The sequence below is a fragment of the Trichomycterus rosablanca genome, chromosome 24 (genome assembly GCF_030014385.1).
Source record: "Trichomycterus rosablanca isolate fTriRos1 chromosome 24, fTriRos1.hap1, whole genome shotgun sequence".
In the NCBI taxonomy this organism is placed as follows: Eukaryota; Metazoa; Chordata; class Actinopteri; order Siluriformes; family Trichomycteridae; genus Trichomycterus; species Trichomycterus rosablanca.
Window position 1 is genome coordinate 9,329,048 of NC_086011.1, and position 22,489 is coordinate 9,351,536.

The window sequence follows — 22,489 nt, forward strand, 5'->3', positions numbered from 1 at the left end:
TAGAGCCACTAAAGCAAAGGTCGAATCATTTGCATAGGGCTGGAGCCTATACCAGTTTTTCAATGGGTGTAAGGCACACAGTAACACCCTGGACACACACACAATCATTCACCTATAGGGCAATTCAGTGTCTCCAGTTAACCTGACTGCATGTTTTTGGACTGGGGAGAACATGCAACAGACACGAGGAGAACATGCAAACTCAGCACAGAAAGGACCCGGACCGCCCCGCCTGGGGATCGAACCCAGGAACCTTGTTAGATCAAAGGATTTTTTAATAAATAAGATGACACATCATCAGTGATAGTACTTGGGGTCATAGGGTGTTTTGGGTCTTTCAACTACAGACACCCTCACCCAGGCGACCCGACCGGGAGTGATCAGTTCCCAGCCTGTGTCCAAGTAGCAATAGCACACGGTTTGTCCCTCCTAATCCACAACCATCTTGAAGCTTTCTCTGCTGCTTCTGAGGCTTGTCTGATGGCTTTCCTTTTCTGTGCGCCAGTGCTACCCAGGACGCTTTGCAATGGGTAAGCGCCGTGCCCTCCACCCCCTTCATGTATTTGCCTCTCTTCCTTTCATTGGCCTCCTTCATCCGTTCTTCCCTGTAGAAGGTTAGTAAGTGCATGTTATTGCTCAGCCTAAGTGCTTACTAAAGAGGTGATGAAGGTTTTTAATCGTTTTCTTAAAGACAGCAGGAGACTCAGATGTTCGGACAGACAGAGGAAGCTCGTTCCACCACTTGGGTGCCAGTACAGAGAAGAGCCTGGATGCTTGTCTTCCTTGAGTCCTGGGTGGAGGATCAAGTCGAGCGAGACTAGTGGCTCGGAGTTGCGTGGTACAGAGCGGGGTTTGATTAGACCTCGAAGGTAGCTTGGGGCTGGTCCATTTTTGGCTTTGTAGGCAAGCATCAGAGTTTTAAACTGAATGTGTGCAGCTACAGGAAGCCAGTAAAGAGTGAAGGCAGCAATGGGGTGATGTGGCAGTGTTTAGGTTGGTTAAAAACCAGACAGGCAGCTGCATGTTGAATGAGCATGCCAGGATGGAGTTGCAGTAGTCCAACCGTGAAATTACAAGTGACTGCACAAGAATCTGAGTAGCTTCCATGGAGAGACATGGACAAATCTTCCTGATGTTGAGTTCTGGGTGGATCTAGACGAGCGAGACTAGTGGCTCGAAGGTTGCGTGGTACAGAGCAGTGTTACATGAGTTACAGCTGTGCAGAGGTAAAGCAGAGGATGTACGTCAGCAAAAATATACAAAAAGTGGCAAAAGTATGTGGACACATGACCATGACATTGGCATCAATATGTAGTTCTGCTATTCTACTGCTATAAAACTATTAATACTACTTACTCTACATGATAAGGAGTTCAGCAATTCGGGGAAACACTGAATAAAACTTTTTCAAATCCAGTAGAGACAGTTATAGTGGTTTGGATATCTCAAGAATTACCCCTGGTTGTCTTGTTTCAGGACAAACTTAGTGCCCATGGGAAGGATTCAATCTCACAGCTGGCTTGGAAACACCTGGGGACACAGGTGAAGTCTGCTGCCAGTGCAACCCAGATTCACAGGAACAAAGTGACAAATGAAAGATGCAAAAATATTCGCAGCTCACAACGGAGAAAGTGGATGGAACAGGGATAGCGCAGAGATAAGAACTGGATGTCACAATATGACAAACAGAACAGACAGGGAACCATCAGAGCATGGGCAACTGGCACCTCCAGCGCATGAAGTGGTTTTACAGGTGTTTCCTTTAAAGGAAAGGGACGTCATGCCCTCACTGGGGCAATCCACCCTACCAGTGTATTTCCATCTGGAGGACCAAAAGACTGCAAAATGGGAGAGAGTTCTCAGAAACCAAAAGAATGCTGACACCCCACATCGGCGGAGAACCGGTTAGGGCCGAACAAACCAGCATTGCAGCTTCCGAGAAATGTGCAAATGTGGAAACAAAGGAGTCAGCAAGAAGGAAACAGAGAAACCAGAGTATATAAGGGAACATCCACCTGGAGCGAATCTACGCTTAATGACTGAATGACAGGTAATTCAGAGGGATGCGACTCCTAACATGGATCACCTGCTGAAGAACATTTTAGGTCATTTGTATCCATATTTAAGCTGTAAATAAATAACGATGGCATGTACGGACAGTGTAATAAGTATGACAATGACAGTATGACAGGGTAACTATCCAAACCTGCTGGCTCGGCTATGCATGAGAACCCCTTACCAACCAACTGGCGCCTCCCAAGCATTAGGTGGTTCTTTTACAGAAAAGGGACCTCATGCCATTACTGGGGCAATCCACCCTACCAGTGTATTTCCATCTCGAGGACCGAAATACTGCAAGATGGGAGTGAGTTCTCAGAAACCAAAAGAATGCTGACACCCCATGTCGGCGGAGAACTGGATAGGGCCGAAATGTGGAAGTGTGCAAATAAAGGAGCCAGGGAGAAGGAAACAGAGAAACCAGAGTATATAAGGGAACTTCCACCTGGAGCGAATCAACTCTCATGAGGTTCAAGTTATTGTCAATCAAGACAGAATGACAGGCAATGCAGAGGGATGTGACTCCTAACATGGTTCCATCGCTGTAAATAAAAACAAAAACGACATGTACGGACAGTGTAATAAGTATTTTATTGCATTTTATAATGCCATTGTCAATAATTAGTACAGATTACATGCAACTAGAACTACTGTACAGTTTTTTATTGTCTGCATGAGCAGACACAAGAAGATTCAGGTTACAAATACACAGATATATGTTTTTTTTTTATACAGCATGAAAAAAATGGCAGTGACTGGCATAAACAAGGTCACCCCAGGGTAAAAACAATAACGGTGGACGACAAGTTGCCTTTTTTTTGTATACCATCTTGGAGTCACCATATATTCTTCCCCAAAGTTTCATTCGAAAGTTGAACAAAATGAAAAGGTAAACAAAAATATATATATATACTAAACTAGGTACATAGAAGTCACTGCTAAAAATGTACACACATTCATAATGTAAATCAAAACAGCTGAAGTGGTAGATCCATTCAATTGGCCTAAAAAAACAAAAAAAACAAAAACAAAAAGGTAATACCATCGGGCGAAGCTCCCTGGCGAGGATCAGTCAGAAATAGAGCTGTTAGCCAATTTGGTAAAATTTTGGAGACACACACAACCAATGACTTGTTATAACACCAATTCAGAAATGCTTTCTCATTATGGTTACATACTGTAATGAAAGTATGGTCTTATTATTTTAGTGGCATGGAGGATCAATTAATAATCGATTTCTAATAAGCTTCTTTTTAGGGTTGTCACGCAGTCCATTGGGCTCAAAGCCAACACACAAACAAAGAAAACCAACCTAATATAAAGCACCATTGCCAAATGACCAACGGCTCAGCGACGTCTGGTAATTACAGGAATGATTTGGTTTAAGGGAGTCTGTACAAATACATCAATTGGCACCTAAACAGACCAACGAAAACACCTCAAAGTTACAATTCTCAACGTAATACAGGGCTACATATTCATCTTCAGGTGTCGCCGTTTGTTGTTCCTTTCCTCGTCCCAGGGTTTGGTCCTGTCCTTTGAGAAAAAAACGTCCTTTTGAGGGATCTTTATTCTCGTTTTCTCGTATTCGCTCATATTTTTCCTTAAAAACGCATAAACGCAATACAGATCCCCCCCCAAAAAAAGAGTATCAAAATAGTTTCTAACTAAGATAAATATACAAACTGGTGTTACCTAAGTGTAACCACTTAACTAATTTTTCATCTTTGTATTTTTGAGATAACACAGTTTAAAAAAGAAAATGAAAGCATCGTCCCAGACGGTCTGTGAAGAATTAAAAAATGGAAAATAAAAGGAGTGGAAATAATGATACCTGCGGCACATATATGATAAATACATACACTTCGGCGTAAGCGATACAGTATAGGATAGAATTTGAGCTAAAAAGTTTTACAATTAACTACATAGATGGGTGGAGAGGATAAACAAAGAGAAAATAAAAATATATATATAAAATAAAGGAAGAAAAAAATGCCCTTGAAAGCTAAGCCAAGCGGTAATATACAATAATACATTACAACAAGCTTGTAAGATAAACGAAAATGGAGTTCGCTAATACCACTGACGTATATCAGTCTACATCTTTATAAAACGACTTTGTTTACAGGTGTACCTTAAAGCACGATTGACGTTCATTTGCAGCAGTTCCTTATTACTCAGACTGTGTACTATATACGTTTTATCATCCGTATCCTTTTTTAAAAGATCTTTGGATAGTCTGGTTATTGTTAAGCTTTTTTTGTTTGCAGCTCGTCTTCCGTGTGAATTAAAAGTCACCGCTACACTCGAGCCATTATAAAGCCACATTCTGCATTAATTGGAAAGCCGGGGGTGGGCATTTAAGTAAGAGTGCCCCCCCTCCGCCCCCTGTTAATGCATTCTGCCCATCATCATTTCTGACACTGGCCCATTGAGCGCGCTCTAATGACCGGCTGCTTCATTGGCTTAAAGCGGGGCCTGGCCCCTCGTTATGCACACGGGAATCACGGCGCACAATTAATGCCTTCTCACCATAGACACTAGATAGACACTATGCTAATAGATCACTTAAAGATACTGGATGTGCAATTTGGACTGAAACCTTTTAAATAATGCTGACCACTTTAATGCTTCACACATAACAGGACTCAGCATTTTTTCTTTGTAAGGGAAGAGGTAGTCATTTATTTTTGTTTTTATTATTATTATTATTTTTAGTGTGGTGTGTATTGTGACTAGACGGCCAGACAGGCTTTTTTTTTCACAGGTATGCATCAAAGCATATTTTGGTTCTTAACTGTTGTTGTTTATAGACGAATGAGATACAAATAACTACGTTTGTCTTTCATTGGCCGTTCGTTTTGACTACTAAAAAAGAGGTAGCGACATTTTTGGTTTGATCTTTATAGACGTCTCTTTTTAAACACCGTGAATCAAACGGACCTTAATTAAACCAAAAAGTGTTTGTTTTTAAATAATAGTTCATTCCAGACTAAACATGGTTTGTATTGAAGTATTGAAGTTGTCCCATAATTGTGTTCTTACTTAAAACCACAATAATAATCATTATTATTATTATAAAATATTAAAAATGCATAAAATTACTTCAGTCTTGGAAAATCATATTTAAAATCAAATAAAAATAGAAATACAATTCTGGAATCAGATGAATAAAACGCTTGTCTGTTTTTGGTATTCGTGTATTTTGAAGCGTCAGTATACACTGATCAGCCATAACATTAAAACCACCTCCTTGTTTCTACACTCACTGTCCATTTTATCAGCTCCACTTACCATATAGAAGCTTTGTAGATCTACAATTACTGACTGAAGTCCATCTGTTTCTCTACATACCTTTTTCGCCTTGTCAGGACCACCACAGACCAGGTATTATTTAGGTGGTGGATGATTCTCAGCACTGCTGTGACACTGACATGGTGGTGGTGTGTTAGTGTGTGTTGTGCTGGTATGAGTGGATCAGACACAGCAGCGCTGCTGGAGTTTTTAAACAGTGTCCACTCACTGTCCACTCCTACCTAGTTGGTCCAACTTGAAGATGTAAAGTCAGAGCAATCGCTCATCTATTGCTGCTGTTTGAGTTGGTCATCTTCTAGACCTTCATCAGTGGTCACAGGACATGGCCCGCTGTTGTCTGGATATTTTTGGTTGTGGACTATTCTCAGTCCAGCAGTGACAGTGGGGTGTTTAAAAACTCCATCATACCAGCACAACACACACTAACACACCACCTAAATAATACCTGCTCTGTAGTGGTCCTGACCATTGAAGAACAGCATGAAAGGAGGCTAACAAAGCATGCAGAGACGCAGATGGACTACAGTCAGTAATTGTAGAACTACAAAGTGCTGCCACATGGTAAGTGGAGCTGATAAAATGGACAGTGAGTGTAGCAACAAGGAGGTAGCTTTAATGTTATGGCTGATCTGAGTATTTGTATTTTTGATTCAAGTGCCTACTGTCCGTAAACCTTGAGGTGTATTCTAAGGTTGTGTTCTTAACACTTCGCAGTTGCCTGAGTTTGAGATAGTTCTTTCTTGTAAGTGCTTTCTCAGCTAACGACCCAAACGAGGCTTGATAATACTGTGTCATCTTAAACTTACACCCTACATAAATCGCCCTATTAGCTTAACACTTCTAGAAACCATCCAATTCCATTCAGCAATTCACGCTTTGGTTTTTGGAATGTTCTGTACTGTTAACATAATATAAAAATTAAAGCAAATAATAATCATATAATCATAATAACTTAAGTAAGGGCTATTCTTTTGGCCAGTTCTTTATAAGAAAAAGGAAATAAAAAGGAAATCAAACATTGAGGGTATTTGGTTTACTACAAATCTCTTTGGTAACCTGTAACGAAGGTAAAATTGGGGAGATAAAAACGTCATTAAAATGAAATTTGGTATGGCACTGCTGCAAAGGTATGAAGATCTCGTATGCTTGCTAACTGGACTCAAGACGGTGGACTACAGATTTATGCATTCGATATGGAAAGAATCGCCAGGCTGGTTAGGCCACAGGTAAGAACTGCTCACAATTTAAGAGCTTGCGGCACGGTGGCTTAGTGGGTAGCACTGTCGCCTCACAGCAAGAAGGTCCTGGGTTCGATCCCCGGGTGGGGTGGTCCGGGTCCTTTCTGTGCGGAGTTTGCATGTTCTCCCCGTGTCCGCGTGGGTTTCCTCCGGGAGCTCCGGTTTCCTCCCACAGTCCAAAAACATGCCACCAGGCTCATTGGAAACACTGAATTGTCCTATAGATACCTAGCCGCTATATGCACCCAAGCCCGGATAAAATAGGGAGGGTTGTGTCAGGAAGGGCATCCGGCGTAAAAAAAATTGTGCCAATTGTGACAAAAAATTGTGCCGAATCAATCCGGACCCTGCAACCGAACGGGACAAGGGCAGAGGAAGAGGAATAAAGATAAAGTCATTCAGTAACTGCACCATCATCTACGTATTTAAAGCGATACTAATAAGTATGGAGGTGGCACGGTGGCTTAGTGGGTAGCACTGTCGCCCCACAGCAAGAAGGTCCCGGGTTCAAATACATCCTTTCTGTGCGGAGTTTGAATGTTCTCCACGTGTCTTGTGTGGGTTTCCTCCGGGAGCTCCGGTTTCCTCCCACAGTCCAAAAACATGCAGTCAGGTTAATTGGAGACACTGAATTACCCTATAAGTGAATGTGTGTGTGTGTGTATGTATGTATGTTTGTCTGCCCTGCGATGGACTGGCGTCCCGTCCAGGGTGTTACTGTGTGCCTTGCGCCCATTGAAAAGCTGGGATAGGCTCCAGCAAAGCGGATAATACAATGAATGAATAATAAGCATAGAAATAAATCCTATAAAATGAGTCCAGGATCTTTTAGGGAACCTGCACCTAACCCACTTTGACTAAGCCCTTCCTCACTGTGCCTATTTTATGGTCCTTGTTTGACTCTCGACTTTGATGGTAAGTGCTCGTCACATAATAAAGGGCGTTCTGAATAATAAAACGAGGATTATTAACATCCTCATCCATATTTAGCCTGTTTGGAATGGTGACAACTTTAAAAATACATATATAACAACAAAAACAACATTAAACAAATATAAGTACATCATGATGAAATGATCTGTTGGAATAAATGCTTCAAAGCTATGTAACATATCAGCCAAGTAGGTCAGTTTTCTTAACTTTAAAGCATCATGGCTGCCAGTGCTTGGTCCTGGTTCCTCTTCCTGGAATAAAAAGCGTTTTTTTGTGTGGAAACAATCAAAGTACTGTTTTAAAAGCTTTCAAAAGCTAACAGAATATCCTAGCTACTTGTCGAAATCATCGGGGATTGGATAGGGTCATCGTCTTGCTTAGTGCTGCTTAGTGTCTGATCACTTAAAAAGTTAACACTGATCCAAGACGGGAAAACTTTACCTCGTTTTCCTCGAGTCCGTGCGTGTCGAGTAATGTAAGTCAGGGTTTGACTGTCTTCAGTCCCGTCTTTTATTTTTTATCGTTTCCTTGACGGAACCCTTAAGTCGCAGTTTGTTGGATGTGTGTAGCTTTCCAAGGTAAACCACTGTAAATCTGTAGTTTTTACTCCCCCAAAAAATAAGAATAAAGCTTGTAAGACAGGACTGTAAGATGCTTTGGGGACTTGTGGTGTTTCTCAGCATGTACATTTCACGTCAGTTTCAAATCGAAAGGGTTGCTCCAACACCAGTCCAAAACACAGAAGTGGCTAAGGGATCGTCTCTGGGACTTCAAAACATAGTAAGGAAGTAAAAAAAAAGAACTAAAATGATAAAAAGATGCATGATCCATGGTTTTACATTATGGACCGGTGAGGTTTACACCCTGTTTTGGTTTCTCAACCCTGTGGTTGCTTCTTTCTTTGTGTTCCTTTTGCGCAGAATGGACAGGCAGGCTGTAAGCCCACAGTGTTACTCCAGCTCCTCGGTAGGAAGCTCATCATCCATGTCACGGTCATCGCCTGGCAGGCTCAGGTTTTGAGTAACAGCCGCCATGAGGGACATGGGCCGACTGTCCTCTTCCAGCTCTGCGGGTTCCTCCTTCACGTGGACATGGTGCCTGTAGCAAAACACAATCAAATCTGTTCATATTTTAGTTATCTTGGGCATTTTGTGCAAAATATAAGGTTAGCAGATTAACTAGAGGTTAACCCTGATGCGTTGTTTACTACCATAGTCTAATGACCCAGGTAATCACTTCTGTTGAGATCACTGACACACTCATGGGTGCAAGGCACACCCATTCACCTATAGGTGAATATACACCAATCAGCCATAACATTAAAACCACCTCCTTGTTTCTACACACTGTCCATTTCATCAGCTCAATTTACCATATAGAAGCACTTTGTAGTTCTACAATTACTGACTGTAGTCCATCTGTTTCTCTACATGCTTTGTTAGCCCCCTTTCATGCTGTTCTTCAATGGTCAGGACTCTCCCAGGACCACTACAGAGCAGGTATTATTTGGGCGGTAGGTCATTCTCAGCACTGCAGTTACACTGACATGGTGGTGGTGTGTCCTGTGACCACTGATGAAGGTCTAGAAGATAACCAACTCAAACAGCAGCAATAGATGAGCGATCGTCTCTTGACTTTACATCTACAAGGTGGACCAACTTAGTAGGAGTGTCTAAGAGTGGACAGTGAGTGGATCCACTTATACCAGCACAACACACACTAACACACCACCACCATGTCAGTGTCGCTGCAGTGCTGAGAATCATCCACCACCGAAATAATACCTGCTCTGTAGTGGTGCTGTGGGGGTCCTGACCATTGAAGAACAGGGTGAAAGCAGGTTAAAAAAGTATGTAGAGAAACAGATGGACTACAGTCAGTAATTATAGAACTACAAAGTGCCTCAGTAGAGAGGATTCTAATAAGTAATTAACTTTTATAAGGCAGGTTATTCGAACGCGCTACTTAGCGATTCCATCGGGTTTAGCATTTAGCATCTTGCCATTAAAACCAATAGAATGAGGTGGGACAGCGCTAACATGTCAATATAACATCTCGATTCGTGTACAGAAAACTGTTACATTTGCTGACAAGCCCAAACTTGCAAATAAAAACACTCGTTAAAAATCAATAATTATTTATTTACGTTTGAAAATAACTTTGTCCGCACCGTCAGCCATGTTTACTTTTCTGTGAGAGAAGAGATGCCGCAATGAATTCTGGGATTGCCTTCATCACTAAGGACGCTTCCGATTCTCACTCGTTCTTGAGTCAAAATAACATTGAAATATTAAGATGCCTCAGTAGTGAGCTTATTAAGGCATCTCGGATTTCGAACAGGTGTATAGCTGCTCTTATGTTTGTATAGTTTTTTTTAAATAATGTTTACTACTTGAAGAGGTTTTGATTGTGAAATAAAATATGAAATGACCCATTTTGTCAATCCTGTTAATTCCCTCATGTGATATTGAAGCTTTCTTAGTTTAATGCTCAGTTTCAACCGAGTACAAAGATGTAGCTCGTCATAATCTTTTGTATCCCTTGTAGGCACCACCCTTTTTCACAGATGAGCCCCTTATTTAGAGTAAGATACATGCATTATTAATATTATTAATAATGTGGTGAAAATTCCTGCATTTTTTTAATATCGCAATATATATCGCAGGAAAAAAAAAAATCGCAATGTCAGTTTTTTCCAATATTGTGCAGCCCTAATATATACCCAACAACTACAAGTAAATGGTAATATGACTGTATGGTATAGTTACTTACCCATACTGTTGGGGTGAGAGGCCAGGACTGCAGCTGCCGTTACTGTTCACCTGCTCCACGGTACTGCTCACATCATCATGACCCACATGGAGCATATTGAGGCTGCTGTTGTTTACCAGTGCTGGGCTGTTCAGGAGGCTTAAACCACTCTCTGCCAGTGCTGCCTGCTCACACAGATGGATACACACATGTCAGATGTGTTTTCATTACAAAATCCCCCCTAAAATTAAGCAGCATAACTGGATTTGATTAACTGAACCACAAATTGATTTTGAAGTTGGGTCCAATATCTTTAGAAAATGGTCTAAATATGTAGTAAGGTATCAGTACAGTCCATTAGATTTAACAGAAATTATTCATACTGTTTAACCACCGTCAGGGTCACAAAGAGTCTGATTCAATGGATGAGAGGTACGATACAACCCGGACAGGTTGCCAGTCCCTTACAAAGCACACACACACACCTAAAGATTTTTTTTAGTAGCTCCAATTGGCCTGTCTGGATGTCTTTGGTTTTGTAGCAGTGATTGCTCAGTGGTTAAGGTACAGATCTAGTAATCAGAAGGTTGCCGGTTCAATCCCTACCACCACCAGGTTGCCATTGTTGGACTCCTAAGCAAACCCTCAACCCTCATAATTGTAAGTCACTTTGGATACATAATCTGGAGCATGTGGACACAGGGAGAACATGCAAACTCCACACAGAAAGGACCCCGGCTGCCTGGCTGCCCTTCTTGTTGTGAGGCAACAGCACCACCCACTGTGCCACCATCCTTCCACAACCAAATACAGTAATATTTATTCTGTTTGTTTTGCCAGTTGTTCTTTAAGGCCTGTGCCACATCTGGTAATACAATGTATGGTAATCAATACAGATCTTACTATCATTGCATACCATGGCATACCTGTGTGCTAGGTGTTTTACTTCTACACCACCTAACTGATAAGTAATACACCCCCAGGTGGGCTAACGATTTGCGGTTAAGTCTGAGGTTGAACTAGGCGCTAAAGAAGGGGATGGTAAATTGGATTTACGACCGTATTAAAGCTAAGAGACAGGTAGGACATGTTGTGATCAGGTAGAAACTTGTAGCAGGAGATGCGCAGACAGCTGGACTGCTTTACGATGGACGCCTTATACAGGCCTAAACATCACCCACCTAAACTGTTCAAGCACTGAGCTTCTATTTCTATAACCTGTCTACATTCTTTTATTGTATGTATTCCAGATTGTATTCATGTATGCATTTATTTATAATTCTTCAGGATAATTAATTTCTCCACTCGGAAATTGTCACAAGGTGCAACCACCGAATATATATATGGTGCAGGCGCCATCAATCAGCCAGCAGAGGTCGTTATTGCATATCTGAACAACAGGCCAATCGTTGTTCATGTGGCTGCCCAGTCCAGCCGGCAGGCAGAACTGAGATTCGATATGAGATCCCAGCTCTGGTTCCAGCGTGTGTTTTTACCGCTGCGCCACCTGAGCAGCCCCAACCACCATATATTAAAGATATATTTCAAGTTATTGATCACAACTAAAACATGTTCAATGTAATTCTAGAGGTATCTAGTCTGTATTACATATTTATTTATTATTTATTTATTAATCTAAAGAAACTGCTTTATTTTGGTGATTTGGTGAGTCTGGATTTACATTTCAAAAAGTATTATAAGCCATTTCAATATATTTGTTTTTTATCTGATGTAAGTTAGAAATTAACTTTATATATACAAATTAATATTATGTTTTCATTATTATTATCTGAAGTTTTTTAATTTTTTTTATGTCTTTTTTTTTCACAAAGTGCCCTACACGCCACATTATTCTAATTTAATAAGCTATATACATATAAAAGAATTGCTTTAATTTTTTATGATTTTTACACAATTATTAGACAAAATTATAGTTTTATTTTTAATGAATTCAAACACATATAAAAGTAATTTAGAAGATGTGTCTCGAAATATAAAAAGCATAGTATTATATCATTTAGCATGTGTGAGAATAACATTAATAACCACAACATGACCTACATATAATTGTATACAGCAAAATAAAATAAAGGGAGGCACGGTGGAGCAATGGGTAACAGGTTCCTTTCTGTATGGAGTTTGCATGTTCTCCCTAAGGCAAATTGGAGATATTAAAATTGCCCTAAGTGTGACTGTGTATGTGTGTGCTCTGTGATGGACTGGCAACCCGTCTGGCTGTTTCCTGCCTTTCACCCAATAAATCAGACCCACCTCTACCTTGACCAGGATAAAGTGGTGGTAAAACTGACAATAGTACATTTTAATTGCAAGGGCGGTTGTAGCCTAGTGGTTAAGGTACTGGACTAGTAATCAGAAGGTCGCTGGTTCAAGCCCCACCACTGCCAGGTTGCCACTGTTGGGCCCTAAGACTGTATACTGTCCCAGTACTGTAAGTCGCTTTGGATAAAAGCGTCTGCTAAATGCCAAAAATGTAAATGTAATGTTCACTGTTCCAGGCACAGTAAAATCTGTTTTGTACAAAATTGTATCCCTGTCATAACAATCATGCTGTCATTTTTTTAACCCAATTAAATATATTAGTAGGTCTATCAGATTCCACTTTATGTACTTCAGAAGTCAGGAGTTTGTGCAACTTCATGTGATACTAGCAGTTGAGATAGTTTTTGGAATAACATAATGCTAGATGCCACCACTAGGGGTCCCCTCGCCTCCACATAACAGACACATAAGCGCTTGGTTCTAAACACCGACCTGAATTCTCAACCTTGTCATGATGATTTCCTTTAAATACCTTTTTTACAGCCCTAAATGTCTCAGTTATTTACCTATAAATCTCTAAATTATTAATTTTTTGTTGTTGTTAGATATGTCCATTTTTTCCCCATCTAGATTTTAAAAAGATTTGAATTAAATGCAAGAATAATTAATTATAAAATTACTGTTCTGACCGAAAAATCTCTTTTCAGGCATGTAAAATTATTAAAATAATACTAAATTAAATAGAATTGTTTAATGGATTTAAAAAACATTACAAAGTGAGTAAAAAAGTGGGGTTTGCTGATAGGTTAAAACACATAGTTTAATATTTATATTTAAGTAAAAAATATAATATATAAGTAAAACATATTATATTATTATAATATTTAAGTAAAAAAAAAAAATGTTTCTTAGTTTGTAACACTGATGCTATGCAAGTAAACCAAAATTACAACTTAATTATATGTGCCATTAAAGAAAAAAAAAAAGAATTTTATGGAAAGGTATACAGGTGGCACAAGTGAAGCAGGTAAGACTATTACACTAATTGGGGTAAAAAAATTTTTTATAAAATGTATTTTTCATCAAAGGTAGATAGAATGTGATATGTACTGTATTTATACTGACATTCGGAAGTGCAGCATTTGTAATAACTAATTGATAATGACACGAATGAATCACATTATGGCAACAATAAAACACACACACACACACGTCATGTAAATTCTATTTTTTTTGTATAAATTACATTTACTGCATATTCATTTGAACTAAAATGACACAAATGGCAAAACTCAATAGAATAAAAATGTTGCTGCTGTTTTTCGACCATTTACGATCACTTCAGTCTATCTGTATTATCTAAAATTTAGCAGATTTTTTGAATGCTTAGCTCTGCCCTACCTGACACAGCTAATTCAAAAACATCATAATTTCCTTATTTAACATCAATTTATACTTATGGCAAACTGATCAATGTTTTTTTTTTATTTATTGTAGATTTGAGGTGAAAATATCTATCTAAAGAGTAATTTATTAATTCACTAGTTATATTACATGTATACAGCTACTTTATTAATGCTCTTGGAGATGAGATCTATGTAAGATTTAATATAATAATTTTTTGCACATATTTGTTAGAGGGTCAAAATTAACCATTTAATTTTAATACCATGCAGTTGCTAGATTTTTGCTTCCTTATGAATACAAATTATATTATATACATGTATTATTAATATAGTTGAAAATGCTACAGTATATTTACACACTTAACAAAATGAGTTGTTTTATAAGATTACTTCTACTTTTCAACTTTGGTATATATGGTAATATGGTATTAATTGTATATATGGTATATTTGGTAATATGGTATTAATTAATTCACTGTCTGACATTCAATCAGATGAGAAAATGTTTAATAATTCTATTTGTAGAATTTAAATAAAAACTATAGCACCTTCATTCAATTTTTAGGCTAAAAGCATAACAAATTGAATATAGAAGTAAAATTAAAAGTAGAATCTACAAAAAATAAAGAAATATTTCATATTAGGATATATAAATGTTTACTTTAATTTGTCTACTTTTATTTTTTTCTCCATTAACAAATGTTACACATTTAAGTGCACAACTGTATATAATACTCAGAAAAATACTAACTGAAAAGATACTAAAGAATAATAATAAAAAAGTTATATACATATATTAATTATTTTAATTGCAAATGCTACTTTATATTTGCACACAACAGAAAGAGTTGTTCACTTGTTGATTACTTTTATTTTTTATCCTTTATAAAGTATTAATTCATTCACTGTCTGACATTCGATCAGATGTGAAACTTAAATTTGTAATAATAATTTTATTTGAAGAATTTAAATAAAAAACTATAGCATCCTTAATTTATTTTTAGGCATAAGGCTATTTAAGGCATTACATCAATTGAATATAAAAGTAAAATTAAAAGTAGAATCTACATAAAATAAAGAAATATTTCATATTATGATACACTTGTATAAATGTTTACTTTTATAAACATCTGACTGCACATTTTTTTATCCATTAACAACTGTTACACCTTTAAGTGCACAACTGCGTATAATACACAGAGAAATACAAACTGAAAAGATACTAAAAAATAATAATAAAAAAGTTATATACATATATTATTTATATAGTTTCAAATGCTACATTATATTTACACACTTAAGAAAAAAGTTGTTTTATAAGATTACTTCTATTTTTCATCTTTTATAAAGTATTAATTCATTCACTGTCTGACATTTAACCAGACGAGAAACAACTATAGCATCCTTAATCTATTTTTAGGCATTTTTAAATATAAAAATATGTATAAATATATAAATATAAAAGTACATGATACATGATAATAGTACTAATGACATAAAATTAAAAGTAGAATCTATATATATATTTATTATATATATATATATATATATATATATATATAAATATAAAAAAAAAAAATATATATATAAAAAAAAAAAATAATAATAAAAAAAAAAAAAATAATATATATATATATATATATATATATATACAGTATATACAGTGTATCACAAAAGTGAGTACACCCCTCACATTTCTGCAGATATTTAAGTATATCTTTTCATGGGACAACACTGACAAAATGACACTTTGACACAATGAAAAGTAGTCTGTGTGCAGCTTATATAACAGTGTAAATTTATTCTTCCCTCAAAATAACTCAATATACAGCCATTAATGTCTAAACCACCGGCAACAAAAGTGAGTACACCCCTTAGTGAAAGTTCCTGAAGTGTCAATATTTTGTGTGGCCACCATTATTTCCCAGAACTGCCTTAACTCTCCTGGGCATGGAGTTTACCAGAGCTTCACAGGTTGCCACTGGAATGCTTTTCCACTCCTCCATGACGACATCACGGAGCTGGCGGATATTCGAGACTTTGCGCTCCTCCACCTTCCGCTTGAGGATGCCCCAAAGATGTTCTATTGGGTTTAGGTCTGGAGACATGCTTGGCCAGTCCATCACCTTTACCCTCAGCCTCTTCAATAAAGCAGTGGTCGTCTTAGAGGTGCGTTTGGGGTCATTATCATGCTGGAACACTGCCCTGCGACCCAGTTTCCGGAGGGAGGGGATCATGCTCTGCTTCAGTATTTCACAGTACATATTGGAGTTCATGTGTCCCTCAATGAAATGTAACTCCCCAACACCTGCTGCACTCATGCAGCCCCAGACCATGGCATTCCCACCACCATGCTTGACTGTAGGCATGACACACTTATCTTTGTACTCCTCACCTGATTGCCGCCACACATGCTTGAGACCATCTGAACCAAACAAATTAATCTTGGTCTCATCAGACCATAGGACATGGTTCCAGTAATCCATGTCCTTTGTTGACATGTCTTCAGCAAACTGTTTGCGGGCTTTCTTGTGTAGAGACTTCAGAAGAGGCTTCCTTCTGGGGTGACAGCCATGCAGACCAATTTGATGTAGTGTGCGGCGTATGGTCTGAGCACTGACAGGCTGACCCCCCACCTTTTCAATCTCTGCAGCAATGCTGACAGCACTCCTGCGCCTATCTTTCAAAGACAGCAGTTGGATGTGACGCTGAGCACGTGCACTCAGCTTCTTTGGACGACCAACGCGAGGTCTGTTCTGAGTGGACCCTGCTCTTTTAAAACGCTGGATGATCTTGGCCACTGTGCTGCAGCTCAGTTTCAGGGTGTTGGCAATCTTCTTGTAGCCTTGGCCATCTTCATGTAGCGCAACAATTCGTCTTTTAAGATCCTCAGAGAGTTCTTTGCCATGAGGTGCCATGTTGGAACTTTCAGTGACCAGTATGAGAGAGTGTGAGAGCTGTACTACTAAATTGAACACACCTGCTCCCTATGCACACCTGAGACCTAGTAACACTAATGAGTCACATGACATTTTGGAGGGAAAATGACAAGCAGTGCTCAATTTGGACATTTAGGGGTGTAGTCTCTTAGGGGTGTACTCACTTTTGTTGCCGGTGGTTTAGACATTAATGGCTGTATATTGAGTTATTTTGAGGGAAGAATAAATTTACACTGTTATATAAGCTGCACACAGACTACTTTTCATTGTGTCAAAGTGTCATTTTGTCAGTGTTGTCCCATGAAAAGATATACTTAAATATCTGCAGAAATGTGAGGGGTGTACTCACTTTTGTGATACACTGTATATATATATATATATATATATATATATATATATATATATATATTCTACTTTCATTTTACTCACCCAGTATATTCAAATATTTCATATTAGAATATACCAGGTAAGTCAAAATGATGTTAACACTAATGGATCTATTCTACGTGAAATGTGTGTCCGGGCTTTAAATGGTGCTGTTGCTCGCTGGTTTTTGTGTGTTGAACAGCTCAGGAAGAGTTTTTGTCCAGAGGCTGTAAACCTGTTAAACTCTACCACACCACTTTAAAAATATCACTGCACCCTGGATCGCACTGAACTCTTTTGTACTTTATGGAAGTAAAATTTGCACATGGCACTACTGCACTAATAATGTACACTGATCAGGCATAACATTATGACCACCTCCGTGTTTCTACACTTGCTGTCCATTTTATCAGCTCCATTTACCATATAGAATCACTTTGTAGTTCTACAATTACTGACTGTAGTCCATCTGTTTCTCTGCATGCTTTGTTAAACCCCTTTCATGCTGTTCTTTAATGGTCAGGACTCTCCCAGGACCACTACAGAGCAGGTATTATTTAGGTGGTGGATCATTCTCAGAACTGCAGTGACACTGACATGGTGGTGATGTGTTAGTGTGTGTTGTGCTGGTATGAGTGGATAAGACACAGAAGCACTGATGGAGTTTTTAAACACCTCACTGTCACTGCTGGACTGAGAATAGTCCACTGACCAAAAATATCCAGCAAACAGTGCCCCGTGGGCAGCGTCCTGTGACCACTGATAAAGGTCTACCAACTCAAACAGCAGCAATAGATGAGTGATCGTCTCTGACTTTACATCTACAAGGTGGACCAACTAGGAAGGAGTGTCTAACAGAGAGATAGTGAGTAGACACGGTATTTAAAAACTCCATACCAGCACAACACACACCTGCTATGTAATACCTGCTCTGTAGTGGTCCTGTGGGGGTCCTGACCATTGAAGAACAGGGCGAAAACAGACTAAAAAAAAGGTATGTAGAGAAACAGATGGACAACAGTCAGCAATTGTAGAACTACAAAGTGCTTCTATATGGTAAGTGGAGCTGATAAATGGACAGTGTGTGTAGAAACAAGGAGGTGGTTTTGATGTCATGGCTGATCGTTGGCTCTGTACTTGCACTCTGCACAATGACAATAAAGTTGAATCTAATCTAATGTAATCTAATGTAATCTAATCTAATCTAATCTAATCTAATGATGGTAAACAGGTTGAGACTGTCCTGTAAATCATCTTACACATATGAAGTATGTTTTGTTAAATAAATAATGGTTTCCGGCATTCAAGTGTTACATAATTTTGACTCTCCCTGTATAAATGTTTACTTTTATAAAACAAGTTACATATTTAAGTGCACAGCAGCGTATACCAACATACATATCTTCAAAAATACTAAAGAATAATCACATAAAGCTCAGCTTAGCTGTGTGAATCTTATGAGTCCTTTCGTTTAAGCTTTGTTTATGTGTGGCCTTTTCAGAATGAGTGCTCTCATTTCCATAGTGATGGCCTGAAGGGATAGTGAGCGATAAACTGGGCCAAGACGAAGTGTACGTTTGTATATATGTGTGTGTGTGAGTGTGTGTGATTAGCTGGGCTGTTTGTTTTTCAGGCGCCGACATCACTTGTCCTGTGTGGAGATGGATGAGTGCAAACCTGACAGAGTGAGTGAGCGGGACACACACACACACACACACACACACACACACACACACACACACACACACACACACACACACACACACACACACACACACACCACACACCACACACCACACACACACCACACACACACACCACACACACACACCACACACACACACCACACACACACACCACACACACACCCACACACACAAACAAAACCACCCAGTTGACCGTATAACAGCAATAAATCAGGTTTTTAAATCTTCAGCAGCAGCCGTATGCATCTCGTCACCTACATTTTGACGAGTGCAATGCGGATCAGCACTGTGTACGGAGACACACACCCTGATCAACGCAATCTTTTTCCGTCTCTGTGCAGGCGCCATCAATCGGCCAGCAGAGGCCGTGATTGCATTAGTTATGAGAGAGTCCCTGTCCGGCTTTTTATTTCTATTTTCTTACTATTTTTAATGATTTTTCTCCCCTTTTTTAGGGCGACCAATTACCCAATTGCGTCATGCTTCCTCTCCACCAATGCCAATTTCCGCTCTGATTGAGGAGAACTAAGCTAACCCACGCCATCTCCGACACATGGGCAGCAGCCGTATGCATCTTGTCACCTACACTTTGACGAGTGCGGTGCAGATCAGCACTGTGTACGGAGACCCACACCCTGATCAATGCCATTTTTTCCAGTCTCTGTGCAGGTACAGGTCGTAATTGCATTAGTTATGAGAGAGTCCCTATCCGGCTTTTTATTATTATTTCTATTTTATAAAAAAATTTTTGCGCGTCCAATTGCCCGATTGCATCCTGCTTCCTCTCCATCGATGCCGATCCCCGCTCTGATTGAGGAGAACGAAGCTAACCCACGCCCCCTCTGACACGTGGGCAGCAGCCGTATGCATTGTCACTTACACTTTGACGAGTGCAATGCGGATCAGCACTGTGTACGGAGACACACACCCTGATCATCGCACTCTTTTCCCGTCTCTGTGCAGGCGCCATCAATCAGCCAGCAGAGGTCGTAACTGCATTAGTTATGAGAGAACAACAGGCCAATCGTCGTTCATGTGGCTGCTCAGCCCAGCCGGCATGCAGAGCCAAGACTCGATACCACGTATTCGAGAACCCAGCTCTGGTGTTCCAGCGTGTGTTTTTGACCTTATTGTACAGCTCCTTGGATGACACTCGATGTCTTCATTTAGTACCACATTGAATTAGTACTCAGTAATCAAAATAACCCTAGGTAAAATGGTATGACTGCTTGGTATGACTGCTTATTAAGCCGGAGGCAGCATCTCAAATCACATTGTACTAAACAGTGTACTAAATAGTATGCCGGCCTGGTAATGATGCTATTAATAATGATAATGATTTGACATACCAGATCGAAATAATGGAACACGAACACACGGACAAGGACGAGGATAAGGTTAAGGTACTGGACTAGTAATCAGAAGGATCAGAGTTCCAGCCCTACCATCGACAAGTTGCCAATGTTAAAATTAATCCTCAATTTCTTGATTTGGATAAAAAAGTCTGCTAAATATATAATATATAATTACTTGCATGTAATTGCAAATACTGCATCTGCAGTGTAAGCTTTGTAACACCACACACACACACACACACACACACACGGCTGAGGTTTTTTGAACACTGAGTGAAATAAGCAGCATGACACAGTGGCTTCCAAATGGATTTTCTAGGACAGACACTAATTTTATGCTGTGACCTTAATTGACAAATACTTGATGCTATAAATCACAGCTGTGAGAGAGACCGTGTGAGGGGGGGAGGACATGAGAGGAGGTTTGGGACAACGTGCTAATTAGTGGAGGAAATTGATATCAGCGCCCTTGTGAGCTCGATCTGGCCGTGTGTACGCACGGGGACGCGCAGACTCACCTGGTAGCTGGCGTTCAGCGAGCCGAAACCCAGTCCGGAGATCATGTTCTTGACCAGAGTGGGACTTCTGCAAACAAAATAAATAAATAAATAAAATAATTAGTCACTATATCACTATGGATGATGAAGATCTAAGCTAGCCCATGCTTATTTCATCTGACAGCATATTGTTCTGTGCACAAACACACACACACAGGCAGCATGTTTGCCGTCGTATCCCTGGCAGTCTTTGAGAACGGACCCTAACATCTGTTTGCTCAAACGCAAACAGGCGTGCTTTTCTGCAGTGCATCTGCTTGCCTTGTACACTAAACGCTAAAGACACTAAAGGGAAACACACATACGCGCGGCACAAAAGGGACCTTTGTGCTTTTCGCTACGGCAGCGGGAGGGTAATGATAGGAAGTCCATTAAGGCAATCGTACGTGCCAATAATGATTACCATGTCGCAACTAACACGGACTAACCAGAGACTGAACTGGAATGCCTTTTTATTAATGGTTTCATTACTCCATCGCAGCTCGGAACACCTGTAATATAGTCGGAATTAGATGTGAGTGAATGGAAGGCACAGGTACCAGAATTGGCACAGAAGCACTGGGCACCAAACTGTATTTACTTACTTTCACCCGGGCGCAATTTACATAGCCAATTTTTTTACTTATTACCCACCTGTACCCCATTCAACACCCTCATAGAATTCCTACTAACCAGATATTATGTAAGTGGTAAACCAATCTCTGGTGTGTGTGTATCAAGTGCAGCAGTGTTCTTGGGATCTTAACGCTGCTAATAAAATAGCTAATTAATATACACTGATCAGCCATAACATTAAAACCACCTCCACTTACCATATAGGAGCACTTTGTAGTTCTATAAATACTGACTGTAGTCCATCTGTTCCTCTACATACTTTATTACCGTGTCCACTCACTGTGCACTCTATCAGACATTCCTACCTAGTTGGTCCACCTTGTAGATGTAAAGTCAGAGACGATCGCTCATCTATTGCTGCTGTTTGAGTTGGTCGTCTTGTAGACCTTTATCAGTGGTCACTGGACGCTGCCCATGGGGCACTGTTGGCTGGATATTTTTGGTTGGTGGACTATTCTCAGTCCAGCAGATACAGATTGCTGTGTCTTATCCACTCATACCAGCACAACACACACTAACACACCACCACCATGTCAGTGTCACTGCAGTCCTGAGAATGATCCACCACCTAAATAATACCTGCTCTGTAGTGGTCCTGTCCATTGAAGAACAGCATGAAAGGGGGCTAACAAAGCATGCAGAGAAACAGACGGACTACTGTCAGTGATTGTAGAACTACAAAGTGCTTCTATATGGTAAGTGGAGCTGATAAAATAGACAGTGAGTGTAGAAACAAGGATGTGGTTATTATTGCATTCAGAAGGCAACTCAGTAACTGTGAATGTATCATTATTAGGAATAAAACTAGAATTGCAAGCAAAGATGGGTTGGGGCTGACCACTTTGTTCCAAACTTTGGGAGACATTTGTCACCCAGGTCTCACATTGTTTCTCAATGCAAGATTGCGAAGAATTTATTTTATATAATATATTTTACCACCTACTGTACATAATATTGTGAAAAGATTTAG

The 22,489-nt window shown here is 39.5% G+C and overlaps 1 protein-coding gene across 1 annotated transcript in view; it reads right to left on the bottom strand.

Moving 5' to 3' along the window:
- Window positions 1–8,160: 8,160 nt before the first annotated feature.
- foxp4 (forkhead box P4) overlaps window positions 8,161–22,489 on the bottom strand; it is a 201,205-nt gene continuing 186,876 nt past the window's right edge. Inside the window, exons 17-19 of the mRNA XM_062986129.1 lie at window positions 20,866–20,932; window positions 10,317–10,480; window positions 8,161–8,642 (exon numbers count right to left, since the gene is read on the bottom strand). Of these exons, the coding sequence (XP_062842199.1) occupies window positions 8,495–8,642; window positions 10,317–10,480; window positions 20,866–20,932 (379 nt within the window). The 3' untranslated portion in view covers window positions 8,161–8,494. The remainder of the gene's footprint in view (window positions 8,643–10,316; window positions 10,481–20,865; window positions 20,933–22,489) is intronic.